The following is a 15,513-nucleotide window of genomic DNA, read 5'->3' as shown; positions in this document are numbered from 1 at the left end:
TGTAGTTAGGTGATGTGGTTCACTGCAGAAAGCCTATATATACCCCACAAATCCCTGATAGATTTTATAGTAGCCTGAGCTGTTGCCTCGGGCTACGGTGATTGCATTGCATTTGTGGTGCATTGAAAATAATTTCTTAAAAACAATTTCAAAGACATAAAAAACGCTCACGAGGCAACTCTGAGCCTGAAGAAGTCAGAAGATTGAGGAACAGGAGCATTGTTCTAATGATACACTCAAACAGTGGGTAGTCCATGTCCGACAGAATGGCAGTAATGGTAGGAATACAGTTATGTTATATAAGTTCTTAGACACACTACAGAAATATTAGATGGATATATTTATTTATTTATTATTGATGTAATTTGTCCATCGACTCAGATTTTTGTCAAGTTTGGCCTGGGTCTAAACAGTGACAGAGTGTATCAATGATTATCTTGTTTTGATTAAGAGTTAAAGAACAGCAATATCTGTCTAGAAAATTGCAACTACAAAACTAGGTAGACTTGAAATTTGGGGTCAGGGGTCACATGTGTAGAGCTCTTTGTTTGCATGGTCTGACTGTGAGTGTCATACAGTGTGTTCCCACCATTACTGTATATGACACCATAACATGACTGCAGATTAGGACAGTGTTCACACACAGTTCTTGTTTCTACAAATTACAAGCTAACTAAAAATAACTTTTGGTTTTGGCAGTTTGGTTTGACACAAGCATATCCATGCAATTTATTGCAATGATTATTAATGACATTTATTTATTTTTTGGTTTTCACAGACACAATATTTTACAGACCAAATGTTACATGTTAATCCAGACCAACCAGGTGAAACTGTGTAATGTCTTTACTGTAAAAGTCCACAACAGTATCAAATAACCACAAATGTCTTCTATTCTTAAGTCTGCAGTTGGATGTCAGCTCTTACTGCCAGTCTAAGTTGTGGTCTAAATCAAACTGGGATTTGTTGCTGCACAAATCATATGTAATTTTCTCCTTATGAAGAAAATTATATTACAGTTTAGTCTTGTTCCAAGAGAATAGCTTCAGGGTCAGTACAGAGAGTTGAATTGTTGCAGCAACTAAGACCCACTTCCACATCACACATATCACATCAGTATTGTATTGAGACAGACTTGAAGAAACTTGAACCTATCCTTTAATCCATACAAAAGCCAAAGTGAAAAATGGTCTCCACTGGGTGTATTAGTGATGACAAGTGATGACAAGCCTCCAGGAATTCTGTGCACCTGGCCAAGAAATAGTCTGGCACATAACCTCCCATAAAACCACAACGTGTCATTTTTGCCTTTTGGTTTTTGTACTGATTAAACAAATATATTAACTCGTAATTTGAGAGTGGTAGAGAGCTTCTCTTCTAACTCTCAGCAAGAAAAAAGAAAATAGATTGTAATAGAGTGGCTGAGTAAGAAGTATACACCATCAGCTGATTTGAAATGGGCTGCTTCACGGGTGAAGTAGTGTGGCGAACTGTGGAACTAAGTACCCAGGTCCCAAACATGAGGAAGGCTTTTATAAAACCTGGAATTTAAAGTTTGTTTTTTTTGTGCAATTTAATTTTAAAATGTCATTAGGAATAAAAGTAAATTATTACTCCCAGCTGAATAGGCTTTTATTTTCATCTTTTATCTTAACTCTTATTAGCCTATTTTCTTTATGATGTGTGTTCTATGTTATTAATATTGTAGCACTTTGAGTTTCACTATGAATGAAAAGTGCAGTACAAATTAAATGTATTATTATTATTATTATTATTATTATTATTATTATTATTATTATTATTATTATTATTATTATTATAAATAGACAGACAGCCTATTTCTAAAACAACATTAGAGCCACTCCTTATAATTTCATATAATCTCATAGTAGAATTGTCAAATGTTTCTCCCTGTAAAGTTCGATGTTGTCCTGAAACCTCATTGTAAAAGCTTCACCCATTTATTACAGTATGATTAGAGAGAAGGGTTGAAATATACTGAGATTTCAGATTGTGCAAACTTTCTTAAATATGTTATAAACACTTAAATACTCAACAATGACAAAACTTTTGCTGTCATCAGTCAAGCCCATAAAATGGTCAAATGCTTCCATGACAAATTATTTAGCTAAGTCAGCAGAAGTTAAGCAATTTTTCGAGGCACACCATCACAAATTGCAAAATGTTAGCTAAGATAACAACAATCAAATGAAAAATCAACTGATTGGCTTTTTATGTTGAATTCACTTATTATTCATAAAATTATGTGCAAGGTGTGTCAAAGATTAATAAACAGAAGCACATTTCACGTTTTTTTGATCACCTCACTACAGCTTGTTAGGACTCCTCGTCAATTTCTGGAACGTCCACACTTTTCCAAAGATGTGAGCAAGTTTGAAATAGCCACGTGCTATTAAGACGCACATGGTCTCCACATGTACCAATGGCAGTGCTTGGCATAACAACTGCACACAAAATCTGACTTTAGCGTACACATTGTACATTATTTGAAAGTTTAAAACCGTGTTATTTGTTTGTCATGGGGTGCAGCTACGGTGCTGTTGGTGCATATTCCGATACCAAGGCTGAGCCAGTTTGGGAAGCTAACATTTTTCTGTTGTTCAACGCAGCTGTTCAACATTTTAGAAAAAGTTCAAAATATTATAATACTGTTATTCGTGGTAATGAGTAGCACACTAATAATGAGTAGCACATATTTTTACTAATTACAGTCATGCTGACTTAAACATTTTGTGTTAGCCACAAATTTGATGTAGGCTAGTGACTACTGTAGAGGACAGGGCCAGTAGTGGAGAAAAGACACATGGAGGCAGGAAAACACCTGGGGTATGGTTTACTTGCTGCTGTACAGGCATGAGAGTTGTATCTATCTCATCAAACCACAACTGCTGCAAATACCTTTGGCAGTTCTGGTGGATGGGAAGCCAGTGAGGGATCATGTCCATGTTGCAGGTCATGCCATTCTCTCCAAAAGGTCTTTTTGATAAACATGAACACAGTGACACCTTGAGGATGGCATGGAGAGCTGCTGAGTAATTAACCAAGTGCCCTCACCCAAGTCTATGCTTTTGTAGCCTAACCCCTAACCCCTAACCCCAACCATCATCAGCCTCCAAAAGAAAGTTGTTTGATGTCAAACCTGTCATACACACCGCACACATAAAGTATACCAGCATGAATGTATCATGGACATAAAGACAGCTTGTGGGTGGCAAATTGCCATGAGTACTTCTCAGGCATAAACATCCAGAAATTTCCTTGTTCTTGGCTAAAATGCTTAGCATTTCCTGTCAATATTTTTGTGTGTTGCACTGTTTTTTTTCCAGATGTTTCCTTCCTTCATTTCCAAAAGGCCTTCATGTCAGTTCTCACAACACATATTGTATTCTGCTTCATGGCTTTGAGACAATATCACGATGAATTGTACTCCGAGGAACATCTGATAATATGCTAATATACTAAGTCACTATTAATTTTGTACCAATGTTATCTAATGTGAGCAGAATAATGTTATAAATTGTATAATATTGAAGGTGAATGGACAATTCTTTCTTTCATCCACTCAAAGAGAGACTAATGAATCTTATATCATGCCCCACAAACTTTATTTCTCTTGTATGAAGACCAGATGATGAATGACACCACAATACTGATGAAAGTGCAATAATACTTTCCATTTTCTCCACATATGAGATAAGGAACAAGTCTGTCAAACTACTTATTCTCTTGTGAATTTATGAAATATACGTTTTACAAAAACATCAATCACAAAAATAGATTTGTTTTTTTTGGTTTTTTGTGTGCCACTATTTACTGTTAGGAATTGGCATGAGGTCAAAATGTAGGATAAGGTTTGGCACTGCAGCAGCTTCAACAAACCTTTAAGCTGTTCAAAGTGATGTTGTGGCGTCAGGCCACCCTGGACAAAAAAAAAAAAAAATGCATATCAGCAGTCAAACTCCAAGCTCCCTTAAAACCCAAGACTGATTTTCCTGTTACAAAAGCAGCATGTACCCATAGGTTTTATTCTGCCTGTTTTTTTGCCTTACAGAAATTATACCATCTTACAGTCCTATTGTTTGCACCTTGAAAGAAAAAACAGCCAAGAACAAAATTGCTGACATGGTTAACATCAGGACAGTAACATAAGAAAATACAACAAAAGAACGTAACGGAAATGCAAAAGAGACATGAAAATCTGACTGTCTAACACTGGTGAGGGAGTGCGGGATGACTGTTTTTTTCTCTTTTTTTTTCACTCAAAGTGATGATGATTTTTGGGAAAACCGGCCATTGATGAAATTAAATAAAAATGAAACAATAAAGTTTCCCCTCCAATGAAATACGTCACACTTATACAAAACAAATAAACCGAAAGGCAGTGAGACAACACTGAGACATTACTGTGAACATGTACATCTTAGTGACTTGCAAAGTAATGTGGCACAGAGCATGTCCATGACATCACGTACAGTACAAACCACACAGTATCGCTGTGTGGTAAATGATCGGCAGGGTACACAGAGCGATCCACTGGACACAACCACTTTAAAAAGCATACGGACAGAAACCTCACAGAATCATGAATCACACAAATTTCCAGAAAGACAGTTAGATAAATCTGCTGAAGGGCTCTGCTGTTTCCTATTCTTCCCAAATAATTCTCACACAAGATAAACAAGGCCCAGTATATCAAATATACCTTGTTGTGGCTTCATACAGCTGTCACTGTATAGTGTTCAAAGTAAAAATTAAGTCCTTCTACAAAAATACTTTTTTTGCTGTGTAAACTTTTGCAACCAAAGGCACTATCTTATCTTCCACTCTTTTCATACAGTATGAACCATGGAATCAGATCCATATCCAGATCATGATGTGATTAATCCTGACTCTAACCATGATCACACTTGTATTTAGAAACTCTGACATTAAGACTCATCCTATACTTAATATGCTAGCATCAACCCAACTTACGGAGTGTTGTATCTTCAAAACAGCACAGTAGTAGTGCACGTACTCAAAATCACTCCTTGTTGGCTTCATGTAATGTGCTCAGCTTCTTGCACAAGGCAATCTACAGAACACTGCAATCCATGAAAATACTGCCCTTAAAACATAAAAATGTTCGTCACACTCAGGGGGGAACAACAACACTGTCTCAGTCCTTGTCAACTCATATAGTTTAGTGTCAGTAACTGCAGTTTGTGCGTGAAAACACAAAAGTGAAAAAGTGATCAAATGCTGATGAAAACACTGTCATGGTAACGAGCAATAACACAAAATGTTCCCATTTGAAAACTCTGTCTGTTAAAATATAACAGAGGCTCACCCGTGCACATCCAGCTGAGATGAAATCAAAAGAATGTTGGAATGCCAGTTTTATGCCTCAAAGACAAGCTGAGACAAATCCAGCTATTTAGGTTGGTTTTCACTGGAGCTGCTGTGCTACAATGTGGCATCCATATCATGCTTTGAAACTGGTCAAATAAAGCAAGCTGCTAAAATACTGTCAGAAATTATTCTATTAATATCATTTAATTAACTTCTACATGCTGAAACCTAATGTCTGAAGGTCTGATGAAGCAGTAAAGTTTGTTGTTGAGATGAAACATAACATAAGTACGTTCCTAATGTGTGTATGAGGTATAAAGGATTTCTACCTGTTTCTGAAGTAGAGAGCTGTCATTAGTGTGTATTTTCAACATAAGTGTTCAACAAAAAAAAATCCCTTTCATGCTTAACATAAACATTGCACTTACACAATGTGAAATAAATTAGCTGACTCTAGTGCAACTACATTTAAAACTAATCTAGTTGTTTTTTCTGATCCCCCCGGTTCCTATGACATCGCAAACATAGAGTATGGTTCTGTGACATCACTTCGGCAAAGGTTTATTTGCAACCTCCTGCTACAAAGCCCGTGTGATTGTCACAGTTAGCCACAGCAGAACTGTGACTTCCTAAATGATAGGCATGGCGTGACATCAGAGTTGGGAGTACAAAAGACTCCACATGAATTGAGTCAAAGACTACACTGAATGTACAGATTCTTAGGGACATCTGCTGTTATTCTCTCAGCTGTGTGTTACACAATCCATATCTTAACTGTCCTACTCTAACTTGTGTGCTTCTTGCTATCTTAGTGATTGGTAAAGATTTAATTAAAAAACAATAATGGATAATGGCTAATACCTGGCTTCACCTAATTGATGTGCTTCCTTAAAGGAGTAAGTGTCCTTAATAATGTGCACATTCAGTGTAGCATAGACAAGACTGGAAAACACATCTGCAAAGCCCATGACTAAGGGAGGTGTCACTGTTGTTGGAGTGTTGCAATATTTCATCACATAAAAAACGTCAGTGTGGCTGAGTCAGTTTCTTGGGAATTATGAGTCACTCATTGAGGATGGAGTCTGGTTTGTCATAGCCGAAGAGCCTGAAGTCAGGTTCATACAGCTTGTACAGTTCCCTCCGTGCCTCAACAGGCACTGTGTTGAACCAGTCGGTCTCCCAGCTGCTGGCTGTAAGGTTCCTATGAGAGGTGGGGAACTCCACCACATTGTCCACCCGCAACTGGCGTAGTAGGTGCTCGGCATCCTCCTCTGCCGTCTCCAAGTGGCCCACAAAGTCATATTGAATCTGGCACGGATGGCAAAGCCGATACACCTGCCGCCAGTGCTCATTAAAGGGCATCTCCTTCTCTGTCTGAGGGTCTAGGAGATACTGGATGAAGTGGGAGAAGGAGGGATGGATGCCCACAGTGAACGCCTCGTCCACAGAGGCAGGAGGTGTCGGCTGGTTAGCATAGCGGCGCAGCATGACCTGTGCGAAGCGGCGATAGAAGTCCTCGTTGCGTAGTTCAAATTTGTTCCGGTAGGCGGAGATGAGACGCACAAAGGGGTCCCGCACGAAAAGAAACTTGGTGTACTTCTTCAGCTTCACCTTCAAAAATAAAATGAAACTTTAGTAACACATCACATATTATTAACACACACATATATAATACATAGAGCACCTAATACAGTACGATGTTCGGGACTATTGCTTAGAGAATCAATGGTTCATCGTGCGGTGGGTGACTTTTTGTGAACACTGACACATAGTGACAGCTGGAAACAGATTAGGATTCACTAGCTTAAAAGACCTCTGCATCATTTGCAGAGGTCACTGAAGTCATTGGGCATCAATGATGCTCTGACAGTTTTGTGGTGGAGAGAACAGTCTTTTCTGCCACAAAAAAATGATGTCTTTGTGTGGGAGGTACAGAACCACCAAAAGCAAACTAGAGCTAGCAAATGTAATAATATGATATTATTATTATCATGATATGACACTAGTAGGAGCGAGTTAAACCCCAAATGAGCCGGTGCTAAGGTGGCGTTCACAGAGATGCTTTGCTAGATGTGTCTGCATCAACAGACTGGCCAAAGCTCAGTGAGCTGGCAGCTGTCTGATTCAAGTCTGATACTGATGAGTGATGCATCTCCAAATATTGATAATAATTTAGCTTTTCTTCCTTAGCAAATAAAACAACATGTGTCACAGGCACTTTGGGACAATGAAGTTCACAAAAATTCATTAAAATAGGTGCAACTTGAGAAAAATGACAATTCACCAGCACAAAGACTCACCATGCACCAACAATATCAACAGCACATTTAACAAATAATTACACCAATTACACATTCAATGAATAAACCATATTGTGTGTTTTTATAATTTTGTGTTATTATCACCATACATTGACTTAAAAAGTGAACAGACCTTCATGAGGTGCCTTGCAAACTTTCCATAGCGTTTCCAGAACTTGTTGAAGGTGAAGTGCATGCTGCTGTTGTGGACCAGGTCTCTGGGGATGGCCAGCGGGTCTCTCTGGGGAACGCCATCATGCAGCAGGCTCTCACTAAGAACTATCATGATCCGCTTCCAGTTACTGCACGCTACCTGAGGGCGGCAGGGAGTGCATGTGAAAGAAAATAAAAAGAAAATCTTTAGTTACTACTGTGAAACATGTGGAAACTGTTGCAAATAAGTAGAAATATGCTGGCATAAAAACAATGGCTGGACAGAGCTAAGACATACAGTACTGTATCTGTTTCTGGTTTAGTCATATTGAAAAACGAGAAGCTGAACAGTTCAGCCAATGTGATATTTCCTTCTTAGTTTGCTTCTTTTTAATGTAAACTGCAACACAACCACCAATGATTTACAGAACACTATATTCTTAGAGTAGATGTAACAATATAACCAAATACATTTTCTACAAAAGGTTAGCTGTCCAGTTGTCAAAGACAATTAGGTGAACGATTACAAAATATGACACACATTTTCCTGAGAGGAAGCCATAAAGGCTGATAAAGATTGAAACAAATTAGAGGCTAAAGTATGGAAGCTTATGTGAGCTGTTGTGGAGGTGGGATGGAGATCTTCATAAGTAAACTAAGTTTCATGCAACGGATTCAAACTAAGCAGTGAAAATGCAGGCGTTTGTGTACCTTAGGAACATAGCAGTAGATAATACCATGTCTGTCATCCACAATAAGATGGTCCAGCTCCTTGTTGGGAATGTCATCGAACGAGCGGTTTTTGCCAGGAAACACCACGCTGTCATTAGCACACATCTCCTGAAGTAACCTCCGCCGCTGCTCCTGGTTATCATATTTGGTAAAGCAAAACAAAATGTATTATTAACAACAAAAATGATAAGAAGTTCATTAGCAGACATTTATATTTCTTTAAAAAAAATTGATTATTCTAAACTTTCAAGTACAAAAAAGCTGGCATCAAAAGTTTGGTCAGATTCATCATCTTATTGATTTATTCTTTTCTCAATAATTCCTTGCTTAAAGAGCCTGCACACCTGCAGTACACAGGTGTTTCCACTTATTCTGGCTGATGTTGGGTAAAGCTTTGCTGGAATTACATGAGGTCACCAAACTTCACTAACTAATAAGAATCATAAAGGTGCCATTTTTTCCTCCCAAACTAATACAAGGGTCAGAGAGATTACTATAAATAAATACAGTATTTAGACGTTCACACTCTCCTGAGAAGGAGCCTAATAAAAACATCTGTGTGGTTATATTCTATTTTATTTTAGCAAGATTCTTGTACAGCTGCTTATGTTTAGACAACATTTAACAATGGAGAACTTTGGGCTTTGTAGAAAAAAGTAAAGTATCTATATTTTGATATTGGTACTGAACTTTAAGTATCGGTATTAGTATAGAAAAAGATGCAGCCCTATACATTTAATATATGAGAAAATTAGATTTTGGTTTAATTTCAACGAACTGCAAGTTATTTATGATCCATAAATGTTACAACGCTTGAATCCAATCAACACATCACAAATTATTTTAGTTATGAGTTAGCTATTTTTAATTATTGTTTATTAAAATCCTTCCAATAACACAGGTTTACAGGATTAGGTTCACAGTGTTTGAATGAAAGGAGCGATTGTTCTTGTAAATACTGTGTCCTCCAATAAGACCTTTTTCAAGGCTGACAGTTTGACTCGTCATAGCAGGAAAAACACAGGTGGAACTAACAACATTAACGATGACTCCGTTTTATTTTATTTATAAGTGTCCTATTAAACCATGTCAGTGAGCCAGCATGCAGCTGGCTACTGACTGAAATGAAATGCAGTTATTTTTTATTTTTTTATGTATATAATTTTTATTAGTTATTCCTGTGCTTTTCCTGTTATATGTTGACATTCTGTGAAAAAGGTTTATTTAATTTACCCATCCTAATAATTATACATTTACTACTTCTACTACTGTTAGGAGTGATTCTGGGCAGGGTTTATACTGGACTGGTTTTCATTGAGAAGATAACAAGGGGGTGTTGTTAAGCTGCGTGTTGATAAAACGGACATCACGGTGAGGTGCGCGCGCAGCCACTGGAGTAACCTAATGACGTGATGAGGCTCAGCTGGGAAAGCGCGACAGTTGAATGAGTGATACGAGTTGAGTTAAAAACCAGAGACGTCCTTTTAGAAGCGTTTTTTGAGACATTATGGCTTCACACCTTTCCTGCTCCCGGTCCCTCGGACCCTTGTGTAAAACTAGCTCTGTTCTTCAGGGACCCATCCCCCAACCACCAAAAACTGAACTGAAACGCCAGATGGAGCTCGCTGCTCATGAGAGCAACGCCCAGAGCTGGCGAGGCCAAGTCGGAGGGACCTAATAACTGCTAGCCAGCCTGGGAACTCGGTAAGGTAACCCACCTCCCGGCTGTCTCTCTCTAATTTTGGAAACCAGTCCCTCTACCTCTGTGTCCTTCCACGTTTTCTCCTTTTCTACACCCTTCAGGTTAGGACTAGTATCAGTTCTCAGCACTGAATCCCCTAGACTTGACTAGTCCATAACACTACAAATAATAATAATAATAACAATACCAATTATAATCATTTCAGAAATTTACCTGTCTCTCACGGAGCTCTGCTGCCACCGGAGTCAGGTGAATCTTCCATTCCCGCCGAGGTATATACCGTTCTTCGGCTTTCTCTGATTGGTTGCTTGATTCAGCGGGGACGGGGTCTGTGGGCTCACCAGTTCCTGGCTCTAAGAACTGGTTAACGAAGGCATCGATGTCGGACAGGAAGGACGGGGTTCGGGAGGTTTGAGTTCGCTGCTGGGGGTGGGGGTGTGGGATTTTGGGGCCCGGTGAGACAGGAGTGTTCAAATACAGATGGGAGGCTCCGACATCATCCCAGTAGAAGATGATCAGAAGGATCATGAAAGCCGAGCCCAGGACTACAAAAATGCGGAACATCCTGGACGTTCCCATACTGACTGACTGGTGTGCCAGATGCTGTTGCTTGCTACAGGACCACCATAGCAACAGACTATGACTTTACAGGGCGGTTCTACAACATCGCCATGGCAGCAGATTGCAATAATTACCTGGGTCTTTTTATGGGATCACCAGGGCAACAGATTGTAGTTACACGGTTCTTGCTACAGGGTCACCATGGCAACAGAGTCAAGGACCAGGAGCTCTCTCTCACCATGGCGACAGATAGGCAGCAGCTATGATAGAGTCTGTGGCAGGATCAGGCTTATCATGATGCTGTGCACTGCAGGAGTATGCGGTGCAGGTGTGTAACTGGCCAACCATGGATTAACTCTCACCTCTGCTCCATGCCTGCAGCAACCTGCACACAAAGACAACACACATACTGATGTGAGACAGAGAGAGAGAGAGAAAACTGCCTCTATGTATATGTATAACCGCTTCCATTTGTAAAATCTGCTTGGCTCATTGCTGAAAGCATATCGAAACATTCTAAAACAGACTTAATTACATCAGAACATTAGATTGTTTTGTAATTTTGTGAGCATATTTGAACAAGAAGCCACACAGATAAGCTCACACAAGACTGAGGATTCAACAGCATGAAAAACAAAGACAATTTAAGGTGTGTTGTAAGGAGTGTTGCCCAATTCCCTGTGTTTTTGTTAGCGGGTTTAAATAAGGAGGAATTTAAAAAGGATTACATACAGCATACAGATTCTGGAAAAAATAGAAACACGGGAAAAATCTAGTAAGCTGTTCCTGTGCTTGAAAACTAAGGCAAAGTGAGCAAATCTGACAGTTCACTGGGCTCAATTTTAGACAAGGCATGCACTGAATTTCTCCTCCCTTCTCGGAGTTGACCTTAACGCCCACTCGCAGCAGTAAAATCACAAGTAGTTGTCAAATATCTGCATGCCAGGGAGCTGTGCATACCATAAATTAATACGTTTTTCATTGCACAAGTATCCTGCTGTGCCCATACCAAGCTTCCTATGGATTATAGCACAGTATCAGCACACTTAAATACTGAGCACCTCTGCATACATAAAAGCTCCTATGTTAGCAACCTTTGACAGAGAGCCAATAGAAAATATTTTACACACCTCACCAAGATACATCCTGCATGCACTGAAGCCTACTGTGCTCATGCAATGTACAAAATGTTATTTTATGGAGTTCTGTAGGGAAGAAGGTAGCCTGAGGTGATTTAGGAGATAGTTACAGACAAATACACACTGCCTGTTCAACCTGTGGCTTATCTCAATCACAATTCATTCCGCTATTTCCTCCAGTTTATCTTTGCCGTTTAAAAGTCACTGGGCGTCGCTTTTCCACTCTGACAGACTTCTAAATTTGGAGCTCTCATGCAACAGTCCTCATATTATTTCCTCTTTCCTAGAGCTAAGAGGGGTCCATTGACATGGCAAAGTCATCTCTCCCTGCTGCAGACTACTCTCCTCTTCCTCTTCTCTGCACACCAACGAATTAACTACTGTGCTATAATGTACATCATGAGACATATCAGGGGTAACATTATCAAGATCTTCTCTCGTTTGATGTATATAAGTACATAATGAAGTGCTGTAGTTAAGTACAATTTTGAGGTACTTACACGCTACTTGACTATTTCCATTTTGTACCGTTTCATTCTTCCACTCCACTACAATTCAGAGGGAAATATTGTGCTTTTAACTTCACAGCTAAAGTCACTTGATACTTGTCACAAATTAAGATTTTACACACAAAACATGTATAAAATGTGACACATTGTTAAAGGTTATACTATCCAACGGTATATAAAATTGTTAAAGAAAATATTTGCTTTGAATAATCATTTGTGTCCGATATGTTTTTTCCAAGCAAAAAAAGTTCCGTTTCCTCGTTACAATCCTTAGAAATGAAACCTACTCCTTCTCCCTCCTTGAAAATTCCTGAATTTGGCTAGTTGTGATGTCACAAATCATGCTCATAGGTACTGCACATGCCATTAAAGCCTCTGGAAATTTGGCTTAACATAGTAAAAATGCATATATGATATCAAAGTTGAGTGTCTCATTAAGCATCCACAAAAATCTGAGTGAAAATAAACGTTCCTGATGATTAGAAACCCCAGTTCAAAAAACAGCTCATTTTGCTGTTTGGACCATTTCCTAACACTGTGTAGGCTGATAGATCATGTTTTGATTGACACTCACACCGGATTTAAAATGTGAAGTGAGTACAGAGAAACTCCAACAGATGAATGTGAAAACAGCCCCCTACTTCCAAACTCATCATCAATCATTCTGTAGGTCAAACGTCATTTTGACTGGTTAAAATGAGCTCCGGCACATTAAAAATCTACCAGGGATAATAATCCATCAATAACATAACTGTAACAGGGATCATTTTTCTGCATGAAGTACTTTTACTTTTGGTACTTTCATGCAGGCCTATTTTACTATCAAAAATTATATACTTTTTTTTAAGTTAAGTGAATTTCCTTAACATTTTCAATGCCAGACTTTCATTTGTATTTTCAGTGCGTGATATTGCTACAGAATCTGAATACTTCCTCTATGACTTTCTACTGTAGCTGTGGACAACACGGCTAAAGCTTTAAATCAACATATTCACGCTTCATGCGCCTTTCTGTGTTGACAAAAATGGTTCTGGACGTAGATATTCGCAGAGCCTAAATCCTGTTACAAAGCTCCAATTCAGGCTAAATGAAAGTAACACTATAGGCAAATATTTATACGCCTATATATATTATATATATATTATACTCACCTTTGATTTATTTACCACTACGTCAAACCAGCTGTGTAAACAACAGATAAAGCCATGGGGGCAGCCTGAGCTCCCCCACCGGGAGATACATCACACCGTCCTGTCCGCAGCAGTCGCCAGCGGATGCCAGACCGGACACAATGTAGCCTTTGACGGGAGAGCTGCGCCGCGGGAACGGGCTGTTCCTCTAGTCAGGAAGCTTTCGCCATGTGGCTCGGTTCATTACAGCCTCGTGTGGAGCTGTTAGCCCCAATTTACGTGTCGACAATACGGAGTGGCGAAAGAAAACAGCCAGCTTCCGTAGAATCAGTGGTTTTTATCAATATACGCTGTCAGGGTGCCTATAGCGCTGTCTGGGTGTCAAAGTAGTGCTCAGCATTGGAGCAAAGGTGTATGAAAAAACAATTGTTGCTACTGAAAGGTGACATGTTTCGCTACCTTTGTGATTTCTGTGTAATAAGAAGAAAGACGAGTGGAAAACAATACCTTCTTACCTCTTTTTGCGCCCATCAGCTCCGAGCGCCGCGTCAGCTGAGCCTGCCAGTGATGCGAGGAGGCTTCTTTTTTCCGTGGAGATGGAGCGGGAGCACGTAAAGCATCGCGAGAGTTTATAACCGAGATTTCTGCGGAATGAGCTCATGGGAGGAAAAAAATCACTTTTCTGGGTCAGCTCCAGCATAACATGTCTCCTCTCTGGGATGATTTATGTAGACATAAATCCCCCCCCCTCCTCCTCCTTCTCCTCCTCCTCCTCACCCCACTATGTTCCCTCCCACAGGAGCTGTGCGCTGAAAATAACCTGCTGCACCTGCAAAAACAAATGTCATCCTTACTCAAAAAAAAAAAAAAAAAAAACAGACCGAAAGAATTATAATTAGGAAACGTGGCTGTAGAGCTCTGTGTCTATTTCTGTTGCCTTAGGCTACTGCAGTTAAAATCATGTTAGTTGTTAACCTTCTCCATCCTGTGAGATCTAGTGCAACAGGCCCCTACAGAGCAGCTGATTCACTTTGCAACACACACACACACAAACACACACACACACACAAACACACACAAACACACACACACACACACAATCATCTGTTTTTAATCAACATCACATATTCCACCCCCCCACTCCTGATTTTATTCTCAGCGCTGCTGTTCTCATGGATTTTCTTAATATAAGTTTGTACCCTGGCACTTTGAACACACTCTCTCTCTCACATACACACACACAAAGCATTAACACAGCAGCGTACAATATATCACAAAAAGAAGTCTCAAAAGGAAAAGAAGGCTCACTTGTAACATGATTTCTAAGCACAGAGAGAAAGAAAAAGTGGGCACATGTTTATCATGATAGGCTACTGTATATCATGTAACATTATATTACATTTTATTATGTATATTACTTTCACATTTGATTACTTGTAATGATGGTTCATACATTTTAATATACAAAACTCTGTAAAGAAATAACATTCTATCACGGCACTGGGCAATAATCCACTGATGTGACACAATAAGCTTTGCAGCTACTAACATACCTGATCTGAGAAATGTGAATTACCCCTGTGACAAGTACAGAGGAAGTAGAGTGAATATTGACATATGAACATTTGGGAATACTCCATATTTGCCATCTGCATGTCTGCCCTTGCAGATCAGAAAATTATCTAGCACGCTTATGAAAGAGGTTACTCTAAATCCCCTTCTGGTCTGACCATTTTTTGTCAAATTGAACCTTCTGGTGACTCTTAAAAATCACCATTTTTGTTGGCACGATGGTCATAGAGATCCCTGCAAACAAATCGTATAAATCTATACGCTGTAGAAATAAGCAAAGTAACCAGAGCCTAAGCAGGTTCAAAGAGTTCTACATAATAATGCTGACAGGTATTTTTACATGTATCCATGTCCCAGATTTTT

The 15,513-nt window shown here is 39.2% G+C and overlaps 1 protein-coding gene across 3 annotated transcripts; it reads right to left on the bottom strand.

Moving 5' to 3' along the window:
- Positions 1 to 2,837: 2,837 nt before the first annotated feature.
- On the bottom strand, positions 2,838 to 14,199 carry LOC122967518 (carbohydrate sulfotransferase 12-like). 3 transcript variants are annotated; one of them, XM_044332203.1, is made up of 5 exons: positions 14,094 to 14,199; positions 10,453 to 11,185; positions 8,517 to 8,669; positions 7,786 to 7,965; positions 2,838 to 6,963 (listed from the first exon to the last, which is right to left on the bottom strand). In XM_044332203.1, the coding sequence occupies exons 2-5, from the start codon at positions 10,816 to 10,818 to the stop codon at positions 6,415 to 6,417; spliced, it is 1,248 nt and encodes a 415-aa protein (XP_044188138.1). In that variant the 5' UTR covers positions 10,819 to 11,185; positions 14,094 to 14,199; the 3' UTR covers positions 2,838 to 6,414. The 3 variants fall into 3 exon arrangements, with proteins under 3 accessions (XP_044188138.1, XP_044188139.1, XP_044188140.1); XM_044332204.1 differs by having other exon boundaries at positions 14,086 to 14,181; XM_044332205.1 differs by lacking the exon at positions 14,094 to 14,199 and adding an exon at positions 13,600 to 13,846.
- Between the last annotated feature and the right edge of the window lie 1,314 nt (positions 14,200 to 15,513).

This window comes from Thunnus albacares, chromosome 17, assembly GCF_914725855.1.
Source record: "Thunnus albacares chromosome 17, fThuAlb1.1, whole genome shotgun sequence".
In the NCBI taxonomy this organism is placed as follows: domain Eukaryota; kingdom Metazoa; phylum Chordata; class Actinopteri; order Scombriformes; family Scombridae; genus Thunnus; species Thunnus albacares.
This window is presented reverse-complemented; position numbering and strand designations above follow the sequence as displayed.

Bases quoted from the DNA above. Each gene is read 5' to 3' on its own strand.
- LOC122967518 (XM_044332203.1), bottom strand. From the start codon at position 10,818: ATGGGAACGTCCAGGATGTTCCGCATTTTTGTAGTCCTGGGCTCGGCT. The intron at 7,966-8,516 runs GTACACAAACGC...TGCCGCCCTCAG, and splicing joins TCTACTGCTATGTTCCTAAG to GTAGCGTGCAGTAACTGGAA. The intron at 6,964-7,785 runs GTCTGTTCACTT...TTATTTTTGAAG, and splicing joins TTGCAAGGCACCTCATGAAG to GTGAAGCTGAAGAAGTACAC.